Source organism: Centruroides sculpturatus, unplaced genomic scaffold, assembly GCF_000671375.1.
Source record: "Centruroides sculpturatus isolate CEXI.00-Female unplaced genomic scaffold, Cexi_2.0 scaffold247, whole genome shotgun sequence".
Classification (NCBI taxonomy): Eukaryota; Metazoa; Arthropoda; class Arachnida; order Scorpiones; family Buthidae; genus Centruroides; species Centruroides sculpturatus.
In genome coordinates, this window is record NW_019384615.1 from 734,643 (window position 1) to 756,260 (window position 21,618).

General features: G+C 32.8%; 1 protein-coding gene across 1 annotated transcript; it reads left to right on the top strand.

The window, feature by feature from the left end:
• Positions 1 to 1,373: 1,373 nt before the first annotated feature.
• On the top strand, positions 1,374 to 5,499 carry LOC111625374. The gene is made up of 3 exons (XM_023368511.1): positions 1,374 to 1,686; positions 5,017 to 5,267; positions 5,371 to 5,499. Exons 1-3 carry the CDS (start codon positions 1,401 to 1,403, stop codon positions 5,497 to 5,499), a joined length of 666 nt encoding a protein of 221 aa, XP_023224279.1. The 5' UTR covers positions 1,374 to 1,400.
• The last annotated feature ends 16,119 nt before the right edge of the window (positions 5,500 to 21,618 follow it).

A 21,618-nucleotide genomic window follows, 5' to 3' on the forward strand; every position in this document is an offset into this window, starting at 1 on the left:
ATCACTACAATAATCAACAATAGAATGTAAAGTTAAAATCAATTCAATGTTACACTCATCATCATCAATATTCTGAGTCAAAAAAAGGTACTGTATAAGAATTTCCTTCATGTAGAAGAAGTTTTTAATATATCGGAGTCCTTGATAAAAATGTAAATTACAAACACCTGTTTTCAATTAATAATCTGCTTTGGAACCTGTTACGTCAACTATTATCGAATTCTAAAATCTCAGACACTTTAACAATAAATAATATTTTCATTTGTGGAACTATTTCCTCAATTATTACGTTTTTGTACTTATTTATAATATTTATTTTTATATAATTAATATTATTTATTCATTTTCACTAAAATATTATTGTTTACTCTTTCGGTATTCATATAGATTCGATGTGTTTATAGTGTTTATAACAAGGCGCAATTTCATGTAAACTCTCTCTTTCGCGAACGCCTCCAAAACACTCTCAAATCCAATGTCTAATTGTCTTGTTACTGTTAGCCTGTAAATCTAGTACGAAAAATAAACTTGTATTTGGTTGATTAACGTGGTATATGAGTGTCTTGCTTCCAACGCTGGCTCACTCGTCTCCATCCGAATCCGATCGGTCGTCGATCAAATAAGCATTTGTGTTGATGAATAAGTATACATCTGTTCCCTCCGGTCACACGATTTATACTCATTTATCAAAACAAATGCATATGTGATCGGTAATGAAGTCTTTAAATAAGTGGGAAAAGGACGATGCTCGACATTTTTTCTTTTGATAAATTGTGGAAGTTAAATTTGAATTTACGCACCAGGCATTATGCTGATAGTTTGACTCTCGCCATACCCTAAATCTGCTTATTTAAATTAATTCAAAGTTTTTACTATCTGCACAAACAATCTCTAAGAGGAAAAGAGATAGTGTATATTAATTTCAATACGCATTTAGCGTAAAATATTTGCCTAAAAGGGCATTTTCTAAAGAAAATTATTTCATTTTGCGATAATTTATTTTTTGCAAATAACTTTTGGAATAATACAGAATAGGAATTACTTTAATTACAATTGTCACGCAATTCCAAACATTAAATTTGCCAGGCAAACACTTTGCCCTTGAATAGTAAAATAAACAATTATATTTTAGTAATTATAAAAACGATGATTATAATTTTTCTTTTAAAATTTAAAGACAATCGAGTCACTTCAACATCGGGAATAATTACAACACCCAAAAATTATTTGGTAATTTATATTGTAGAAAACAAATAATTTTTAAATAAGTTCCACGAAAGTAGTTGTCATTGATAAGCCAGTTTTTTTATAACCGGGAAAAACGTTTCTATAAATTTTGTCACGAAAGTAAATGCAAAGCGATTTAGAAGTTGTTCATCGAGACAGAGAAAGCTTCGAAGATGAAGTACAAAAAATTACTTCATTTCTTCTTACTCTTAACGATATTCTTGTGTTACGCGAAATGCAACAATACAGAACCGGAGGACGGCAATGATTTCCGACGAACGTCGATGATGTTAGAAAATGCGGAGATGAGAATCAAAACCGCTTTGAAGTCTGTCTTAAAGCAAAGTCTTTCTTATCTGATGAAAATTTCCGAAGAAGTGAACGTATCTTCACCTTGCATGAAGTCTTCCGTTCTCTTCCTGAAAGACTTGATAAAACTGAAAGAATGGCCTCTTCGAAGTAAGTAATCTTCAATGTTATAAATTATTACAACATAAGCTAGGTAACCCTCGTATAACGCAAAGTCAGGTTTTTTAAAAAACCGGGCTCGGGAAGTCCGAAATCGTGGAGGTTTACAAAAAATCCTGCAGGGACTCATATCGATACATTATTTTATTATGACAGAAAATAAAGCAGAGTCATTCAATTTTAATTTTCTGTGATTACACTGGTGAAGGGTAAGTTGAAAAATGGTAGCATTAATTACGTTATATACGAGGATTTCCGTATACAGGAGATCAGATAGTTCAAAATCGCAATTATTTTCGAATTTTGATATAGATGTGTTTGTGTGTGTGTGTTTTGCACAAGTTTGTTCACTCATTATGAAGCATAAGAATTCCTGTGTCTTTCTGTTTGTGTTCTTGTTTAAAAAGAATTAATCCTAGGTCTTTACAAGGAGATTTGTGTGTTATTAATTAACATTATTTATGTTAAATTTTAACGATTATAGATCCAAGGGATAGAAAATGTAAGTAGTCAGGTCTCATATTTCAAGAAATTTGTGACTTAATAAAGGTTTAACACGTTATTAACAATTACAATTTTTTTCTAAAATTCCTAATTATCCTCAAAATGCAGCTTTTTCCCATTTTATAATAATATATTAAAAGTTGTGACAATTTAAAAATATCGTAACAGTTGGTTCCTCCTATAGTTTTCAAGTCCGGCGGATGAAGTTACCAACTCATATTTTTAAACTGTAATTTATAAGAAAATATACAATTTATGGAATAATTATATTTTGAAGTTTGATTAAGATTTTTCTCTATAATAATACAAATTATTGAATAAACTCTAATCGTAAAATAAGAAAATAACATGTAAAAAGAAATATGGGTCTAAAAAAAGCATTTTACATAAGCTTCAACAGTGAGTCACACTTTACAAACAATCCTAGTCTATCCCCACAGCGTGCAACAGCGTGCATTCTATTTGTTCCTTGTATAGAAATTAATTACTTTAATACATAGTGACCCTCATTTAAATAGCTTTATGACGAGATGGTTAGGCCTAATTACTTAAGGTAGCTTCGATGACGTGATGGAAATTGCAGACTTAAAAATCCCATTTCTCGAGCCAGTGTAAGTTTTAAGACTCTTAAGGTTCGACTATGCAAACGCGAGCGAGCGAGAATATGTGGCGAGAAGAGGCGACACGCGATAAATATGAAAACATGTCAGATATGTGCGACAACCAGAAATTCGCTCTCGCCAGCGTTATTTCTCGCTTCTTGTTTGTGCATGGTTTTGCTTTGCGAAAACTAAATCGCTCGCAACCTCTGGCTCGCTCTAAATTCGCGTATGCATAGCCGTACCCTTAGGGCTGTCTCACACTATTACTGAGTGGACCGTCTGGCCCGATTCCAAGTCGTGTTGCCATGGCAACAGCAGTCTGCCGCCCGACTAGTCGTTCCAGTCTGACAGATTTGAAAAGATAAATATTTGTAGTCGGGTCGGAGCCATCGGTGAGCTACAGCCAATGAGAGCTTCGAAACTATAACCAATCAAAGTTTAGATTTAGTGTATTGATCGGCACTTGTACAGATTACGGGGAACGTCTATTTGAGAGGCTTACTTCCATAAAATTAACTAAATCTAAACTAATTTCACTCGAGTATTTCCAAAACACGTATAATTTGTTGAAATGATCGATATAAAATATGCTATAATCAAAAAATTGTCGGATTACTTACCGAGTGTACCCGTTCTAAGACGCCATTGCTTAAGCTTTGTGCCGCTCCGCGACGAAAACTTCTTCGTCCGCGTCCGCTTCCAATGTGTCACGTGACATGTGCCGGGACTATTCGGTCACGTGACTACTCACTCATCTCGGCCACGCCTCGCATCTCTGACGTGTTTCCTGATAATCTTCTCGCGGAAAAATTAGCTGAAGTTTGGTGACATCACGTGATAGATCAGCGACGTCATATTCCTATCACGTGATTTAACTGAGCCTTTGAAAAAGTCCCCTGACTACAGGTTGATAAACTTTGCATTAGTTACGTTTCCGACAACAAAACACCCCGAGTTAATCCTGTAAATAACAAACAATTTTTAAAAACTAAAGTAATAAATAATCGAATTACTTTAAAATTCAGATGAAATGCCTATAATCCCTAAATTATTAAATAATTATAAATTTACAAAAAATACATGATTTTATTTTTTCACTAAACTTATATAACAATATTATACATATAATTTATTTAAGATATGTGACTAATTCCATATAAAGACTTTTGTTTGGAAATAAAATGTTTTAATTAAAACAATAGATGAAACATGTGTTAGATCAGTACTCAGTGTCAACACTTTATCATTAAATAATGTACAATTAATTTTAGTACTTTCATAATATTTTCGAAAGTTCCAAATGATATCACAGAGAAATTCACTTGTTAGACTGAAAAAAACATGAGAAATGACGTTCAAAATGTATAAAATGAACCTATACATGTTACGACAGTTACGCTATAGAACAGTGGTTCTCAACCGGGGGTACAGTACATGTACCCCTAGGGGTACGAGCGTAAATCGAAGGGGTACATCTAACTTTCGTTATAAAATGGCTTATGTTAATCAATTTGCTATAAATTATTAACACAAGAAACAAGAAACAACAAAAACTTGCTTTAAAATATCTCAATGTGAACACCGATTTTTCTTTTAACAGTCTAAACAATTTGTTTATCCACTTGATTTGTTTGCCTATTTGTACCGTTAGTGCCGAGTGAACCTGTAGTCTAGTAAAATTACGGTATAACCGAGCATTAATTTTAGAATAGAAATTTCTTTTTTCTATTCTATAATTATTGCTCGATAAGATTGGGTCTTTTCATGTTTTTACTGGACTACTGGTATTAGGAATAACGAGGCCTGGATCGTACCCCACCATGCAATGCGTGCCACTGCATGCGCGCATTACTTGATATTTAGCAAATTTAGACATTACGTTTGTTCATGTATTGTTCCGCACGTTATAAATTCGCAGCCATTACTTTCAAGGCCAGTACACAATTATAATCTCTATTTAACAATGCGGAAACCAAATTTTGAAAAAATTGCTGAAGATTTATAGCAACAAATATCCCATTAAATTTTGTTAGAAATTATTGTAGATTTCGCGTATGCGCTATTTTTGTGGTAGGGATTAACCGTGTATATCGAAGGTTCTCTCTACTGAGAGTCTCCACGGAAAAATATATATTTTTTTGTTTCGATTTGTTTTTTTCAAACATGTGATACATAAAGATAACTTTAATTAATTGTATGTATTTACTATTTCCAGTAATTGATTCTTTTGGAAAATTACCGGCAGGAATGTTAGGAGTAACACTGTGGATATCGGGAGATTATGACCAGTGTTTGGACATAAATATTCCTCAAAATAAAAAACAGATTACCGATAAAGAAAAGGAACAGGTTCGAGGCAAATACTGTGCCCTGACAATTGGAATGCAAGAATCACTGAAACGTGTTGCAAAGTACATTCATAAGTTGGAAAATAATTCATTGATTGAACTAGCAAAAGAGATTATTGTAAGTATTAAAGTTTAAAGAAAAATTTTTCGATGGATTAATAAAGTTTAGTGCAATTTGTCAGTTAAATCTATTTTTACAACGAATTCATGAATTTTTATAGAAACCAATGAAGCTTGAAGACTTATTCAAAACAGACGTGGACAAAATGAAGAAAATACGTTTGGACGCGTGCATTCCGAGTACATGTAGTAATAAAGACTTAGAACACGTTGGGAATGAAGTCGTTTGATATTTTGTAATTATATGAAATTCTCTTGTAAATCTGAACAACTGTCTGTTCGAACTTAACTGTTCGAACTTAAACAATTCTGTCTATTTTAGTCAGCCGAAACAACACAAAATCACTCTAACAAAGCATAATAACTTTGTAACATTAATACAGTACTTATATATAGTATGTTTAAATAACGTCAATAAAATATGTAATTCAATGTAAAAACTTATATACCACTGATTAATCCGTAAACACTTTATGATAAATAGTTCGGATTAACAAGAGTTAGTTGTATAATATAAAAAAGGAGACTGTTTATATGCTATTTTTATAAGGAATGCATGGAGTGCCCATCAATGGCAGATTTTGTTAATAACGCGTAAAGAATGTTTCAGATGTGAATAAAAGGAAAAAGTTTTAATTGAAATTCCTCCCACTGCAGGGAGGCATCATATTAGAAGATCGACTTTCTTTACTTAAAATACTTGTCCCTCTATTAGTTAAATTTGATTTCACAATATTTCAAACTTTATCCTTTAGACAGCCAAGACAGGAAAAAAATGCATTTGAACGTAATTTTATCTGATAAATTGAAAATAAAATAAGCGATAAATTAAACCGTTATTTTGATAAATTAATGTGTGTAATTGTTGAAATGTTTAATTACGTTTTTGATTTTATTTTTCAGTATTTGGGACAGCAATAGACTTTAATGTCGGATATTGCAAAATCAAAGATGAACGCATTGAATATAGTAACGGACAATTGATATCGTTGTAAGTATATTTTTATTAAACTATCAAAAGTATGAAAATATCTTTAAATTACCGAAAAATTCTCCAAATTGGCGATGCAATAGAAAATATGAATAAATCGTAAACTTTTCTTGAAAAACACGATAATAATCTGACTAAAAACATTTTAACTAATAATCTTACGAAAAAAATAAGTTTTACAAAATAAATAGCCAATCGAATCTATTTTATTCTAAAGCATTATATGATATTAATTAAATAGAAATTTATATTATATTTGAATGCGCATTGTTTGTCTTGATTTCTCTATTTTAAATATTCTGTTTTAAATCATCTAGTGCTTCTGCCTCTTCTTGTTTCCTTATTTCAAGAATTATTGAACAGAATCGGGTAATATGTTCTGCCTGTTACCACAACACAACATTTCATTTTAGGTTGATTTCTAACTTTTTTTTCTCTATCATTCAGTCAAACGACTCGAATGTCTTAATAGATGTCCTATAGTGTTGGTTTTTCGATTATCTATAGTGTTAAGAATGAATTTGGTATCTCTTGCTCTCTCCTAAACCTGCTCAATTTAGTCCAAAATTCTTTCCACATTCTCTTCCAGCACATTGTAAAAGCATTCAGTTTTGTCTTATTTTTTCCCCTCTTTTAACGAAAAATTTTATCTAATCATTACCTCGAATGGTTCAAAAACATAGATTTTCCGAAACAAACAAAGTCAGTTCGCAAACGTTTAACGAGATTTTTTTTCACATTCACATTGATGTTTCTCATATTAGCATTTCTTTGCCTTTGTATAACGCATGCTTTAACTGTGTAATTCCCGACTTCACACGTCTTTTAAACCCTCTGTTAAATGTTGTCCAAACTGTTTAATTGTCTATTCTTCAGTGTTATTTTAGTTTGTCGTTTGATTTACTTTTAAACAATTCATTCCTTTCTGGTTGCGTTTGGCCTTTATTGAATCACTAAGATTTCTCAAAGCCTTTTCTCGCTATTTTTGTTTTCTGTTTGCAACCAGAGCTATGAATATGTATTTTGTTGAAGATTTTGCCGTTTACCTTTATAGCATTATTGTTGGTTACCTTATATTCCTTTATACATTTTATACGAATGCGAAATAAACTAGGTGATAATTTACAATCTGTTCTTTCAATTGTATCTGCTTTCACTCAACTTTAAACTGTGTAGTATGGTGTCGTAAAATATATTTACAAAACCTAACGAATTATCTGTCGCATTAATTTTTATACATAACACAATTAAAAAAATTATAGTAATTTCTGCAAGAGCAGCGTACTAATATATTCATTATTAGGAGAAATTTTTCCGTGAAAATATAAGAGTATATTTCTTTATTCTGCATAAGGAATAGTGTTTCCTCCGAATTCGAAGATTGGAGATAAAATCTCTTTAATTTTATATTTGAGTCTCTTCCTGTTGGTGTGATTTGGTTCATTGAGTTTTCGATTAGAACACTCGTGTGATATTAATCCGCAAATAGTTGCAAACTGTTTCTGTAATTGTGATACTAATGTATTGGTTTGTGAAATCTCTCTGCTAAATTCTACCGAGGAGCGTAAAAGGCGCAAATCCTACAGTTCGCAGCAATTTGTTATCGACACGGGTGCAACACAGATTTTCGTTGAAGTTAAAACAAAATTTTAAAATAAGTATTACAATGGAGTTTTGATCGGATTACAAGTGTTATGATATTGCGATAATAGTTTTTCTAGTACAGTCGACCCCCTATAAGATCATAGATACGTTCCATTCTTTAGGAATCCGATTTCTTACGAGTCCTTCCAATCACAGCCCAACACGTGAGAAGTTTACGGACTACGGCTGATTGAAAGGTTTTCTTCCATAAAATTAATCGCTTCTAGACTAATCCGACTCAACATTTCGAAAATGCGTATATTTTCTTTTGGAAATAATCAGTATAAACTACGCTATAAACAAAAAATTGCAGGATTACTTACCGACTGTGCACCATTCGACATCGCCATTGCTAAAGCTTGTTTTCATCGCGAAGCAGCACACCAAACCGCGGCCGATTTCTGATAACTTATTTTTCTGCGAAAACTTCGTTGAACTTTGGAGACATCATTAATATAAATAATTTTAATCGCCGTTGAATAAGAAACGTTTCTTTCACAAGAAATGTATAAAATTACAGTGCTGTATTAGACTTACGGTACCTAATTTACATACTGTACAGACGATAGTTAGCGTAAAATGTCCGTAGCGTGGCGCTACGGATGGTGGGAAAGTAGTTTGGCTGCCCGATGACGTTTCACGTAATTATAGGAGTTTTTTTACGGATACCGTCGCAATTTTTTCGCAGTTTTATAGGAATCGTAATTATAGGAACCGTAATTATAGGGGGGTCTACACTGTATTATTTAATGTTAATACATCTCTGGCTCTCTTTGATTTGCTGAAATATTTGATGATATTGAGAAATTTGGCGCGACAATCTTCTATTTGGTTTTTTTAAATACTCCTTCTGCCCCTTTTTTTCATTAGGTGGTCATCATTTCTCCTTACAGGGATCAGAGTCACCCTTGTCCCGCTGATAGCATTACAAGGGAAACGTGTTCTTTATTATCTTATTCTTTTATTAGCAATACATCAATTGTAACAATAAAGTTTATAAAAGGAACAATAAAACAAGGTATCCTGCCTTTACAGAATTGTGGCTATTTGCCACAGTAGAGCGGGAGCAGCTCGCTCCTCGCCCTTTTAACACAGTATATTTCGCGTGAAGTTTCTTATATCATGCACTAAATCTCGATTTCGGATGAGCATATATAAGTCCATACAATCAGTGTTACTGGTTTGTTCTGCAATAAGATGCAATTGCATTCTTTCTAGCTCATGCTTTACGCATGTTGTTAGAAGATGTTCTAAGCTTTCTATGTCTTCTTTACATTCACATAAACTCTCTTGGTCTTTTCCAATCCTTTGCAAGTATTCTTTCGTATTACAGTGATTTGAATACAGTTGTGTTCTTATATAGTCAACTGGTAACCATCTCAATTCCTTAATTCTTTCCTCTACACTAGGGAGTAGCCAATAGGTATATCTCCCTTTTTCACTGTAAGTCCATCTCTCTTGCCAAACTTCGGTTGTATGATGTCTTAGTAATTTTTTAACGTGAGAAAGTGGTATTTTCTTATAAGCTATGTTGGTCAGGTTACTGGCCTCTTTTGCCAGAGTGTTGGCTCTTTCGTTGCCCTGAACTCCAACATGGGTCTTTACCCATTTTATTTTTATTTTAGTTCTGTTATCTTTTATTAAATCAACGGGCGGCTCTCCCGCTATGACCAGTAGCGCATCTGTAGAAATCATGCGATATCCTTTTGTTACTCTTAAGAGTGCTATACGTTGTGCACTTAGAAGTTTTCGTTTAATTGTGCTTTTCTCTGCTGCTGTGAACCAAGCACTCGCAGCGTAAGTGACCTTCGGGATAAATACCCCTTTGTATATAATATGTAGAGCCTCTGTGTTGAGGCCCCAGTTACTGCGTGCTACTCTGGCCAGTGCATTAAATATGTTGGTACATGCCATTCTTACTGCCGTAGCGTGAGGGAGCCAAGTCAGGCGATGATCTAGGACAACACCTAAGTAGGTGATTTCTTTTTCAACCTTGATTCCTTCACCATTCATTTTGATTGTTGGTACCCGCTTATATAAGTCATGTGTTGCTCCCTTAGTAAACACTATAGCTTTAGTTTCCCTGGGGTAAAAATAGAGTTTTAGCTCTTTCCCCTTGTCAGATACTAGTCCAAGCACATGGTTAGCTTTCTCTTCTATTTGTCGTCTTGAGTTTGCTCCAAAGACAAGTAACGTATCATCTGCGTATGCAAATTCTTGAACGTTATCCCCTTTTTCTACTTTCAAAAAGTTATCATATACTATGTTCCAAAACAAAGGTCCTGAATTGGACTTTTGTGGGCAACCTCTATTGAGGGACTTTGTGATGTACTATAAATAATTTTCCTGTCGTGAAGGTAATTTTCTACTACCTTATAGATGTTACTAGGGCATCTTGCTTTTCTAAGCGTACTGAGAATCAGGGGTCACCATGCGTGGTCGAATGCCCCCTGAATGTCCAGATTTATTGCACAGCAATATTTGTTGTTATTCAGTGTGTTATTTATGACTTCAATGACCTTTCCTATTATGTCTTCAGTAGACCTATTCGGCAGAAACCCAAACTGCTTCGGCCTCAGATATTTATTTTCTTCAAGATGGTATATTACCCTTTGACTTATTAGGTAATCCAATACCTTTTCTAGGGTTGGTAGAAGGCTCAGCGGCCTATAACTCTTGGCCAAGCTTTTGTCAATATTATTTCCTTTTGGTATTATTACTAATTTTCCTTCCTTCCAAATTTGCGGAAAAATTCCGTACTTGAGACACAAGTTATAGATCTCTCTCACATACTTTGGGTCTAGGTTCCATATTCTATGTATTATTTTGGCCACAAGGCCATCTTTACCAGGCGCTCTCTCTGGTTGTAGTCGGCAGACTGCAGTGTTCACCTCCTGCATTGTGAACTCCGGGTCTATTGACCCTTGATAGGGTAAATTTATTCCGTTCCTTATCTCCCAAAACTCGTGGAGACTCCCAAAGCCGTTGGCTTTGGGAGTCTCTGGATCGTCACTTGGGAAAAACGTGTTCATTAGTGTGTTAACTGTGTTATTAATACCCTCTGTATGGCCGTTCTCATTATCAGAAATCACTGTAAGGTATTGAGGCTTTTTTAGCTTCCCTGCACAAGCTTTATACAGGTAGCTCCAAGGCTTAGTCGAGTTCTGTGAGCAAATTTCTTTAAGATTTCAATTTACTATCCTTTATGCGTCCTTTATACATCCTACTGTGCTCTAAGTATTCTCTCCTTCTCTGCCTTCTTTCTTCCTCTACACTAGTCCTCTGATATCTTCGGCGTAACCGGTTATTCTCTCTTTGCAGTAAGCCCAATTCCCTTGTCCACCATGGGACATTTCTCTTTCCGCTCTTTTTCCTCGGAATTGTTTCATTACAGACGCTAATGATAGAGTTATGAAAATTACTAATTAGTCTATCTGCATCCTCACTGTTCTTAATTTCATTAAAGTCTTGTAATTCCATTACATTTGCCATTTTACTGTCAAAGAGTGGCCAACTGGCACGGGTAATTGCATATTGATTTGTTTCTATTTCATCAATCTGATCATCTTGTTTTAGCTCAAAGAAAATGTAGCTATGATCGCTTAGGCTACTAATTGGTGCTACGTTCCAGTCTTTAATTAGAGTTAGTGCTCTTCCATTACTAAGTGTCACATCAATCCAGCTCCGCCCTATTGGGGCATTAAATGTGGGCAGTGATTCCAGATCGTTCAGGATATGTAAGTCATTTGTGTTGACAAACTCCAATAACTCTTCTGCCCTCTTATCACTTTTGGGATCACCCCACAGTTCAGAGTGAGCGTTCAAGTCTCCTGCAATGATAATGTGACTGTTTTTGTTGGTGTTAATCAATTCATGTAGTTTATTTAAGAGAGGACGTTGCATATTAATTTGTTTCTATTTCATCAATCTGATCATCTTGTTTTAGCTTAAAGAAAATGTGGCTATGATCGCTTAGGCTACTAATTGGTGCTACGTTCCAGTCTTTAATTAGAGTTAGTGCTCTTCCATTACTAAGTGTCACATCAATCCAGCTCCGCCCTATTGGGGCATTAAATGTGGGCAGTGATTCCAGATCGTTCAGGATATGTAAGTCATTTGTGTTGACAAACTCCAATAACTCTTCTGCCCTCTTATCACTTTTGGGATCACCCCACAGTTCAGAGTGAGCGTTCAAGTCTCCTGCAATGATAATGTGACTGTTTTTGTTGGTGTTAATCAATTCATGTAGTTTATTTAAGAAAGGACTTAACGCGTCCGTTATTGGGCAGTAGACATTCACCATTACTATGTTGGTATTTCCAGTATACACTTCCACACTAGTCATGTACTTATCACTCCAGTTGGTGTAAAAAAGCACTGGAATATGCTGGTTGTTAATTATAATCATCGTTCTAGGATTTTCTTCAGACGAGTATAATGTTCTCTAAGATTCTCTTAGACAACTCGGGACTCTTCTTCTACAGTATGGTTCTTGTACTAATGCAATATCGATATCTTCCATTGTTTTGCATAAGGCTGAAGTGGCACCTATAGATTTTTCAGCATTTANTTGTACAGAATATACAACACCATTTCTACAGTTTAACGAAATGACAGATTAGTATGGTCCTGTCGAAACAATTATTCCATTTTTTTAAAATTTGTCGTTTATGTAAATTTATGTAACAGACAAGTCTACATCAAACTACTGTGTGTTGTTTTTTTTATTATTTCCAGTTCGAAAATTTAGTGTTTCGCTTATATAAAGGCAGTCGTACGTTACATAAACAAATTTTTTATAATCTGTCAAGAGAAAGATATTAGCAATTAGTGTTCGATGAAGCTATACTAACGCTAATGCATTATATGCTCTCTCTGGTGAATTACCTTGACAAAGAGGTAAAAACAATAGAATTCAATGTTCGACATCGTTGTATAGATTATACGCGGCAACTCGTCAGTTGTAGTTTTAGTATGACATTGTCAGATCTGCTCTTAAATGCAGTGAAGTATTTATTTAAAGAAATAAGCTGCGATACGTGCGGCATTAGGAATTCATAATTTGTGGACTGCTCAGTCAAGTTTCACGTAACGATCTCAGAGTGATAAAATTTTACGTTATCCGTTATTAAAAATAATTTCGGAAATACGATTTTCTTATCATAACAATAATCGCTTAGAAAAGACCAAGATAATTTCGAGTTGTACGAGCCTTCCACGGCCTTATGTTTCACAATTCCAGTTAAAACCAAAATTGCTACGAGACTTGCATTCCTCCCAGTATTCGATATACAGGAAAATAAATACAGGGGAAATAGAAAGTATTCGATATAAGAAACAAATGCGATGGTCGCATTTGTGCCTTCCTAATACCCAAGTTGTCGGTGGGTGTGCACATTTATTCCTGCTTTATGTAATGTATACAGTAATGTACAGAGATGCTGAATTTAGAATATGGGCTATTGCCATTTTGTAATACACACTGTTATATATTATTCTTGGATCAACGTTTTCCAAGCTTTTCCTGGTGACGTTTGCAATCTTCACGCAACTGCAAATCAAAATTTTATGCTTTGTTTATTATATGCTTACAGTTTAGACTCTTCCAATTGTCGAAAAAATATTTATAAAAAGCACCTTTACTTATTTCTAACAAATAGTGATGGACATAATTAGATCTTTATTTTTGTCCATTAATAAGAGAATTTTAATTTTAGTAAAACATCTTGTATAATTAATATTTTTCGATCGAAATCGAAAGATGATAAGGGCATAAAGAGCTATATTATAGTCTGAATTAAGGATGCACTAATAAGCAAAATGACCGATTACCGATTAGTGTTAATAATTTACTGTGTTAATAGTTAATTATATTATGATTTTATTATCGCATTAAATTATATATTCTTAATAAAAATATAAAATTTCATACGATAATAATAATTTTATAACAACTTGTTATAAAAAGAATTTTCAACATAAAGATAATTTTTTTTTTCAGATTCATGTATTAAATTAAAATGATAAATTATTTCTTTTGATAAACTTTTCAATTTTAATTAACATCCAAATCCAAAACCCTCATGGCTTAGATTTGGATATTAATTATCAATTAATTAATTGTATTGCTGGAAAATTTTTTAAGAAAGATGAAAACGAGAAGTTTTCCAAGAGCAATTTTGCCAGTCTTTTATTTCGAGAGATAGAAAAAATGCTAAAACTTCCACCACCATACACACGAAAATCATCTGGATAAATGTCATCATGAAAATTAAAAAAAAAAAACTTAAAAGATGAAAAGAGAAATTTCCGAAACGAAAGAAGTTGGATGTTCATCAGTAAAAACGGAAGTTCATATCCAAAGACATGCATAATTGTCGTCCTTATTAGATCCAAGATTCAAAATTAAATTAAAAATAAAAGTTGGTAGTGGAAATAAAAATATGGACAATCCATAGCTTAGATGATGTTGATAATTCAAAATCTCAAGAAGAATTAAATTCTGAAGCTTCTACTTCTGGAGACGATTAAGATGGAAAATAATCTGAGTTTTTCTAATTAATTTGATGAATTAACTTTTGGTGAATAAAAGAATGAATAAGAGCATGTTTTTAAAAAGGAAGAAAGAACGAAACAAACGAACAAACGTTTCGATCAAGAATTAGAAAAATATTTACATTTACCTCATATACAAAGGCATAGCAGCCATTTTTGTGGTGGAGAAGTTCAAAAGAATTTTTTCCTAATTTGATCAAAATATGTATGTCTTTCAGCATCTTTCGTTGAAAGTGAAAAAATTTTCATAGTCGGAGGAAACTTTTAAGAGCCCTGAAAATGGCGAAATTCTCATGTTTTTGTATTACAGTTTAAGGGTTTTAAAGTTTTTGTTTGTTTTATATGTTTAAAGTTTAAACTTTAAATAATACAGATTGTTTTGAACAGGTTATATTATACCTTATGATATGTATTGATAAAAAAAATAATTTAAGTTAAAATTTTTTTTAATATTTAGATTGTCAAGTAATATCCATTAAACAACAAATATATGACAGAAATTTATTATTTTTTATTACTAGCCTCATACTTGACATGCTAACAAAAATATTAAAATGCAAAATTGGCCGATTATTAAAACCGATTAACCGGGTAAATGGTCGATATGGCAGATTACCGATTAATCGGTGCATCCTTAGTCTCAATGTATTCATTGTTTTCGGGCTGTATCTCCTTCTTTTATTTAACTTGTCAACTACGGTACGATGCAACGAAAACTATTTACAGAACATCTCGAATCTTCTGTGACACGAAACTTACACATTTCGCAATATAACATACAATAATTGTTTGCTGGAGCGACATACTTATTTTTCCGTAATTAGGCGAAATCATTCTATTAAACAATGGGAATCGTTTTCTCTAATACTGAACAATCGCTTGAACTTCATGTTACGGCGTAGGTTGACAGTTAAATTCTTCTTATCATATGTGCAATCAATTCGATGATTTTTGTCACGATTTTTTCATTCGTTCAATTTGACAGTTGCTATTTTCTACCACCAAATCTTCTGTGAAATTAATCTGCAAATACTTGCAAAGTGTTTCAATATTAGTGATACGCATACGTTCATTTCTGAAATCTGGTTTATTTATTCTGGTTTCGTGATCGTTTCTTTTCTATTAGTTTTGTATTTTTCAGTACTAATGTATATTTTTTGTATATTAGTACACCTATGTACATTCTTTATGTATATAAATATTTATACACATAAAAATATATACAAATTATGTCATATGCAAGATGTAAAGACAGTTCTATGAAGTAAACAATAAATATCGCCGTAGTGATTCTAATGCGTGCTATAGTTTGAAACAAACAAAAATCAGTAATTCTACAGAATTACTAATTTGTGAGAGGGTTATTTCTATCAAATTGCAAAAGCCGCACGGGTGAAGCCGCGAGTACAGCTAGTTAATACATATTATATTCCAAGTAATGAAACTGATATTTCATACAAAACATAGTTTATATTTATCCATTATTAAAACAATAACAATAATTATATTTTAAAGATAAATATACCAATATCTTCAAGCAAGCGGAACTTCTTTTATTCGAAATTATTCTCCAAGGCCTCACTATGATAGAATCATTCTTCTTCTACAGGTAAGATCATTAGAATTTAAATGTTACATATAAATACAATTTCCGAAGAATATTTACATTCGCTATCATATTAATAATAGTAACATCTATAGATTTTTGGCAAAAATATATTTGTGTTTAAAATTAATAAAGAATAATATTTTTTGGCCAGCGGGTTTATGGTAATGTATCTGAGACAAGAAACTGGACGAAACTCTGTGAAATACTATGTCATGTTTTTAGTCAAGCGAGTTATCAGGTAAAATATTTAACTCTTACTGTCATTGATTCGTGTGCTATATTTTGTTCGTGTTGCAGATATACACTTCCGATATTCTTCGTTTTGGGCTTCGCAATTCTTCTGCCTCTTCTCGGAGAAGGTCCTCATTGGGATGTTGTTATTAGTCAGGCAAAACACTTAGAAAGCAAATGGTGGAAATGTGTCACGCATATTTATATTTACTCACTCAGTGAATCTACGGTGAATGTATAAAAGTTAAAATTAAGTTTTTGATTTAAGTTTTAGATATTATGAATGATTACGTGATAATTTTCATTCACTGAAGCTGTTTTGAACAAGCCAATGTATTAGATATATGCTATTTATCGTTAAGGCACAAATGTTTTTATATGTAACATATAATATAAAGGTAATTTGATGAATCTGTGAACGATCCTTCACTTTAAACTTTTGTACAACGATGTTTTGTTTAGGACGTTTTCCATTTGACTATCCGTAACGTCAATTGTTTGTTAAAAGAAATGGAACTCGCTATAAATTTTGCAACTTTTATCAGTGGGAAAATTCAGTAGGCCTGTAAATGTGGTTTTCTGTGATACGAAAAATGTCTAAAATTCTATTTCAATTCGTTTCGTTTAAATTTAACAACTATATTTAATTTTTAAAAGTTTCTTTATAAATAAAAACATCTTTTACGAAATAATTTTAATAAATTAAATATTATTAGAATTTTTTCGATAATGAACACCAGCGTATCGCTAGAGCAGGTTACTTTTGCTTTTGATATTGCTGTGTCTTTGTTGCACGTTAATGAAATAAGCACTGTTCACACGTCACAGGAAACAGATCGAATTGTGATATTATGCAAAAAGAAAGCAGTATTATTGAACCATCAAGACCAATGGTTAGTTTAATTGTTAGATAAGGATTCGTTCAGAGAAATTCTCTCGTAATCAGTTCAAAAAGGGGATTTATAGGTTTATTAATAAGTATATTAAACTGTAATGTGCAAAAAACTAAGTAACATCTGAAATCTATTTTATTTTATTGCATAGATTATTATTAATTTTTATAAAAATAAAAAAGTAACATGAAAAACGTTTAAATAAGAAATTTTATTAACGGAAAATTTAAATTTATAAACATTGATAAAATTTAGAGGCGACAGTAATAGAAAAAAAATGGTTTAATAAGTAGAGTTTATAGTATAAAGATACTTGTATTTGTGTGTATGATACTTTTATAAATAAATCGAATAAAATATTAGTAGTTTTATTAGTTTTTAATTCGTCTACTTTATAAAATATTTTTAGGAGTTTATCGACGTAATATGGTTCATCAGTGCGTTGCTGCAACTTTCCATATTAATGTCACTGTTATTATATATTGTTGACAGGTAAGAATTCGACAAAGTATTTTTTATAAATATAAAAATGTAACTTAATTTTTGTAATATGATTACATGATATAATGCTAAATCGATTAGATAAGCTTTAGTAAAGTGTTTCAACTATTTGGGAGTGTTTAATCCATATGGGGTGATATCTATTGGTGCGTAATGAAAGATCATATGTGTCCGTGATAATAAGGTCGCCTATGATCCTGAATTGCATCTGTACAGACTTACAAAATGGTTTTTGTTTACTAAAATTTATAAAGTATAATAAGTCCTGATAATATACAAGTCATAGTTGCCATTTTAAGTTTTTTCTTGTATTTGTTTACTATTTGCAAACACGACAAACCGAAAATTACTCAAACGATAGTAATAACAGCCGTAAAAATGTGAGGCAGTGTCCAAGAACACCTAGTTTAATTTTGACTATATCACTATCCGTGGCGTGCCGTCTACGGAAGCTGTGGAAGCGGCGCTTATATTGTATTTTTTAAAATATAAATAAACTACATATGTTGCGATTATTTTCATATTTTAAAGTACATTCAATTGCTTAAAATTAATATTTTATTATAACCGCAGTATGCGTTATACATTATATATAAAAAGCAATTAGATTGCTATTGAATTTTCGAATGCTAATTTATGTATGCCTTATTTTAATCGAATACGAGACAGCTTTCACGGCGAAAATATTAAAATTGTGTAAAGCAGCCAGATTTCAGGCATTGGCCATTGAGCTCTAAAAAAACGTTTTAGCTGGTGGATGCTACACACAAAAATATCGCATAACACTTTCAATGATTCTATCCCTTAGCCACTGGTAGGGATCTATTTGATTAAATGGATTGTTTTAAAATTTAAAGATAAAAAGTATTCAATGTGATAATTGCAATATTTATATTCGTGTCCAGATATTGGCCAGTTAATCTTAGACACAAAAGTTATGATAACAAATGAAGATGTGAACAAAGATGTACTAAAAGAATTAGATGATTTAATACAGCGGTTGCGGTCGACGTTTTCACTGCTAGAGCTTCAATAAATTTTAAAAGTACCACGATTGGCCAATATTGTTTTCGCTATAGCTGTTTCGTCATCTACTCTAAGTAACTGGTATGCCTAGACTAAGTCAAATTTGCAAAAAAAGGCAGCCTTGAAGATGAAGTTTAAACTGACGCTTATAATCCGCATGGAACAATAAACGAATCGCACGTCTCTATTCGAAATATTTTTGCAATCGCCAGAGATTCTAACTGTTGCTTATCTTCCTTTTAAAAAATCAATTTTTCAAAAATATTTCTTCAAAATTGATGAAACTTCATGAGTTAGTTTTACAGAAATAACCACCGTTTTTTTGCCTGGACCGCATCTGGGCAGATGTCAGTCAAAAACATAAAACAGGTTAGTTAACTATTGTATAAATATATCCAAATAACTATTGTAGTAATTTACCGTAATAACAAATGTAATAATTGAATTTGCCAATGTATAGAAATGTAAAAAAAACCTGAAGATTGATGAAACTTCATGGGTTAATTTTACAGAAATAACCACCGTTTTTTGCCTGGACCACATTTAATCAGAGACAAAAGCTTATATTCGTATTCTTTATTTATTTATTTACTATGCATTTCGGGTGGAATATTTTCGTGTAATTTGAACTTCTCTTCAGGGTGTTTTACATTTCTATAGATTCCCAATCTACAGAAATGTAAAAAGACGGCAAATCGGAGTCTTTACGGCAAGACGGTTTGCCGTCTTTTTACATTTATGTAAAAAGTCCGTTCACCGACTTTTTACATAAATGTAAAAAGACGTTAAACGCATTCATGCAATACAGAAGCGTTACTCCTTCTGTATTGCATGAATGATTAGCTCGTATAGGATGTTTGTTGCTTTCAGTCCCTAAAGCCTAATAGTGATAAGTTTTGATACTAATTTTCTAAAGAATTGTTTTTCCTTCTTACTAAATTTCCCATCAAAGTAGATTTGGTTACATTTAAAATTCTAAAAATTTGTCAAGATGGTATTAGATAATAATACTTTATTCCTTCAGTATTTATAAAAACCTTAAATACAGTCGAGTCGGCATAAGTCGACACTCCAAGGGGAAGTGAAATGTGTCAAGTTATCGGATATGACGACTAAAACAAAGTTGAAAAATTCACAAAACTACAATTAAGAAAATACAGCAGTGTTTTATACAGTTGTAGGGCAGGAAGCGCCACCGCGTGACCTTTTGCCCTCTGACCTCTCTTTCCTCCCGTTCTCCGAGATGGAAAGATATTTTTTCACTTTACGTTAGTTAACCTTCGGAGTCGATAACTGTGCATTTCTTGGATTTGTATTATATCTCGACACTATTGTAAATATCGCGTGGCCGATTCAAATGAAGTAAATTATTCGCCTGGACTAGTTTCTCAGTTAGTCTTTGCCGACGAACAAACGACGCAGAACACGTGGTCGAGGTCAACGTGGACATTGTGGACAAGGTCGGACTCAACCCAGACCAATTCCGCCTAGCATTGAAACGTGCAGCGTACGTACTTTAGCCACGCCGCTAAACTGGTGAGCAGGACGTGAGTCTTTCAACTCCATCCTAGATTAGCCTAGCCTGGTTCTAGGCCAAACGACGATGGCAATTTTTTCGTGAATGGTCGGTATTTGCTTGGCAATTGGGGTGGGGACTTGTCTCCCATCCGTTAGGGGTGCCGTATAGGAGTAGTCGTACCGGATGCTAGATCGGTTTTACCGGTTGAGGCGTTCAATATACTTTATCTGACTTTAACAGTATTTGATCATCCATCACAAGCACTAAAGTTGATTTCTACTGTAAATTCCTCAGCGATTTCCTTCGCTTGTTGTTTCGGTACCGGCCTCGACACAGGAAGATTCGATGAACGAATTTGCTTTAGACAACGTACTAGAGCATCTTCCACATTTTTGTACGGTGACTTTCTCTGGCGTTATCCAGACAGTCGTGTCGAAGGTCCAAGAAAACATTTCTTAATTTCCTCTTTTCTCTTTAGAATTTCCACCAGTGTTGTAGTTGAAAGGTTTTCTTGTTTTGAAAATTCGGCTTACGAAGTTTTATTACATTCAAATTCAGACACAAGTTCGTATTTTTCTTTCGGCGTAAGCATTGTTAGCTTTCCCATACTTATTTCTAACAGAAATGTAAAACACCTGCTACAAATAATGCGTGAATGAATAGTGATAAAATGCAAAATTATGTTCTTCTGTGATGTTGAAATACATTGCACATTTTTTTTGTTTACTTAATGTTATTTTATACACAAAAATACATTAAATGTTAAGGAATTTTTATTAATACAGTATGTATATATTTATTAATAAGTCGAATCCCCTCCAGAAAATAATGAGTTAACACCACACACCTTACAGTGGTGTGTGAACTCATGTTTTCAGGAGGGGAGTCGACTTTTCAGACGTCTAAACGAGTTTGGCACAGAAACGTATGTCGATTTATTCAGTGGTGACGAGATAAACGATGACAACATCGTTAAACTCGTCACTATTATTTGTATAAAGCGGAGTTTTTTAACATTAATGCCTATGAAAGTCTGTATTATTATTTAACGGATGATTGATATTTTGAATTCCTTTGCTGTGTATTTTTTTGCAGATGGCCCAGATTTGGAAGACTCGCCATAATTGTTATAATGTTAACAGGGATTATATTGTATATGGTTGATGTAGTTTCGAACAGATATTACGTGATGCTTGGAATACCTGCAGCTTATGAGTATAAACTTTTAACTTCTTTATTATTTGATAATGGATGAATTTATATTTTTATTTATTATTTTAGGAAATCTTATAAATATATAGTTTATAATTATTATAAACCATATTATTCCCATCTTGGTACTTATTGTTTTGGTGCTTTAATTGGAGATATATTAAGAAA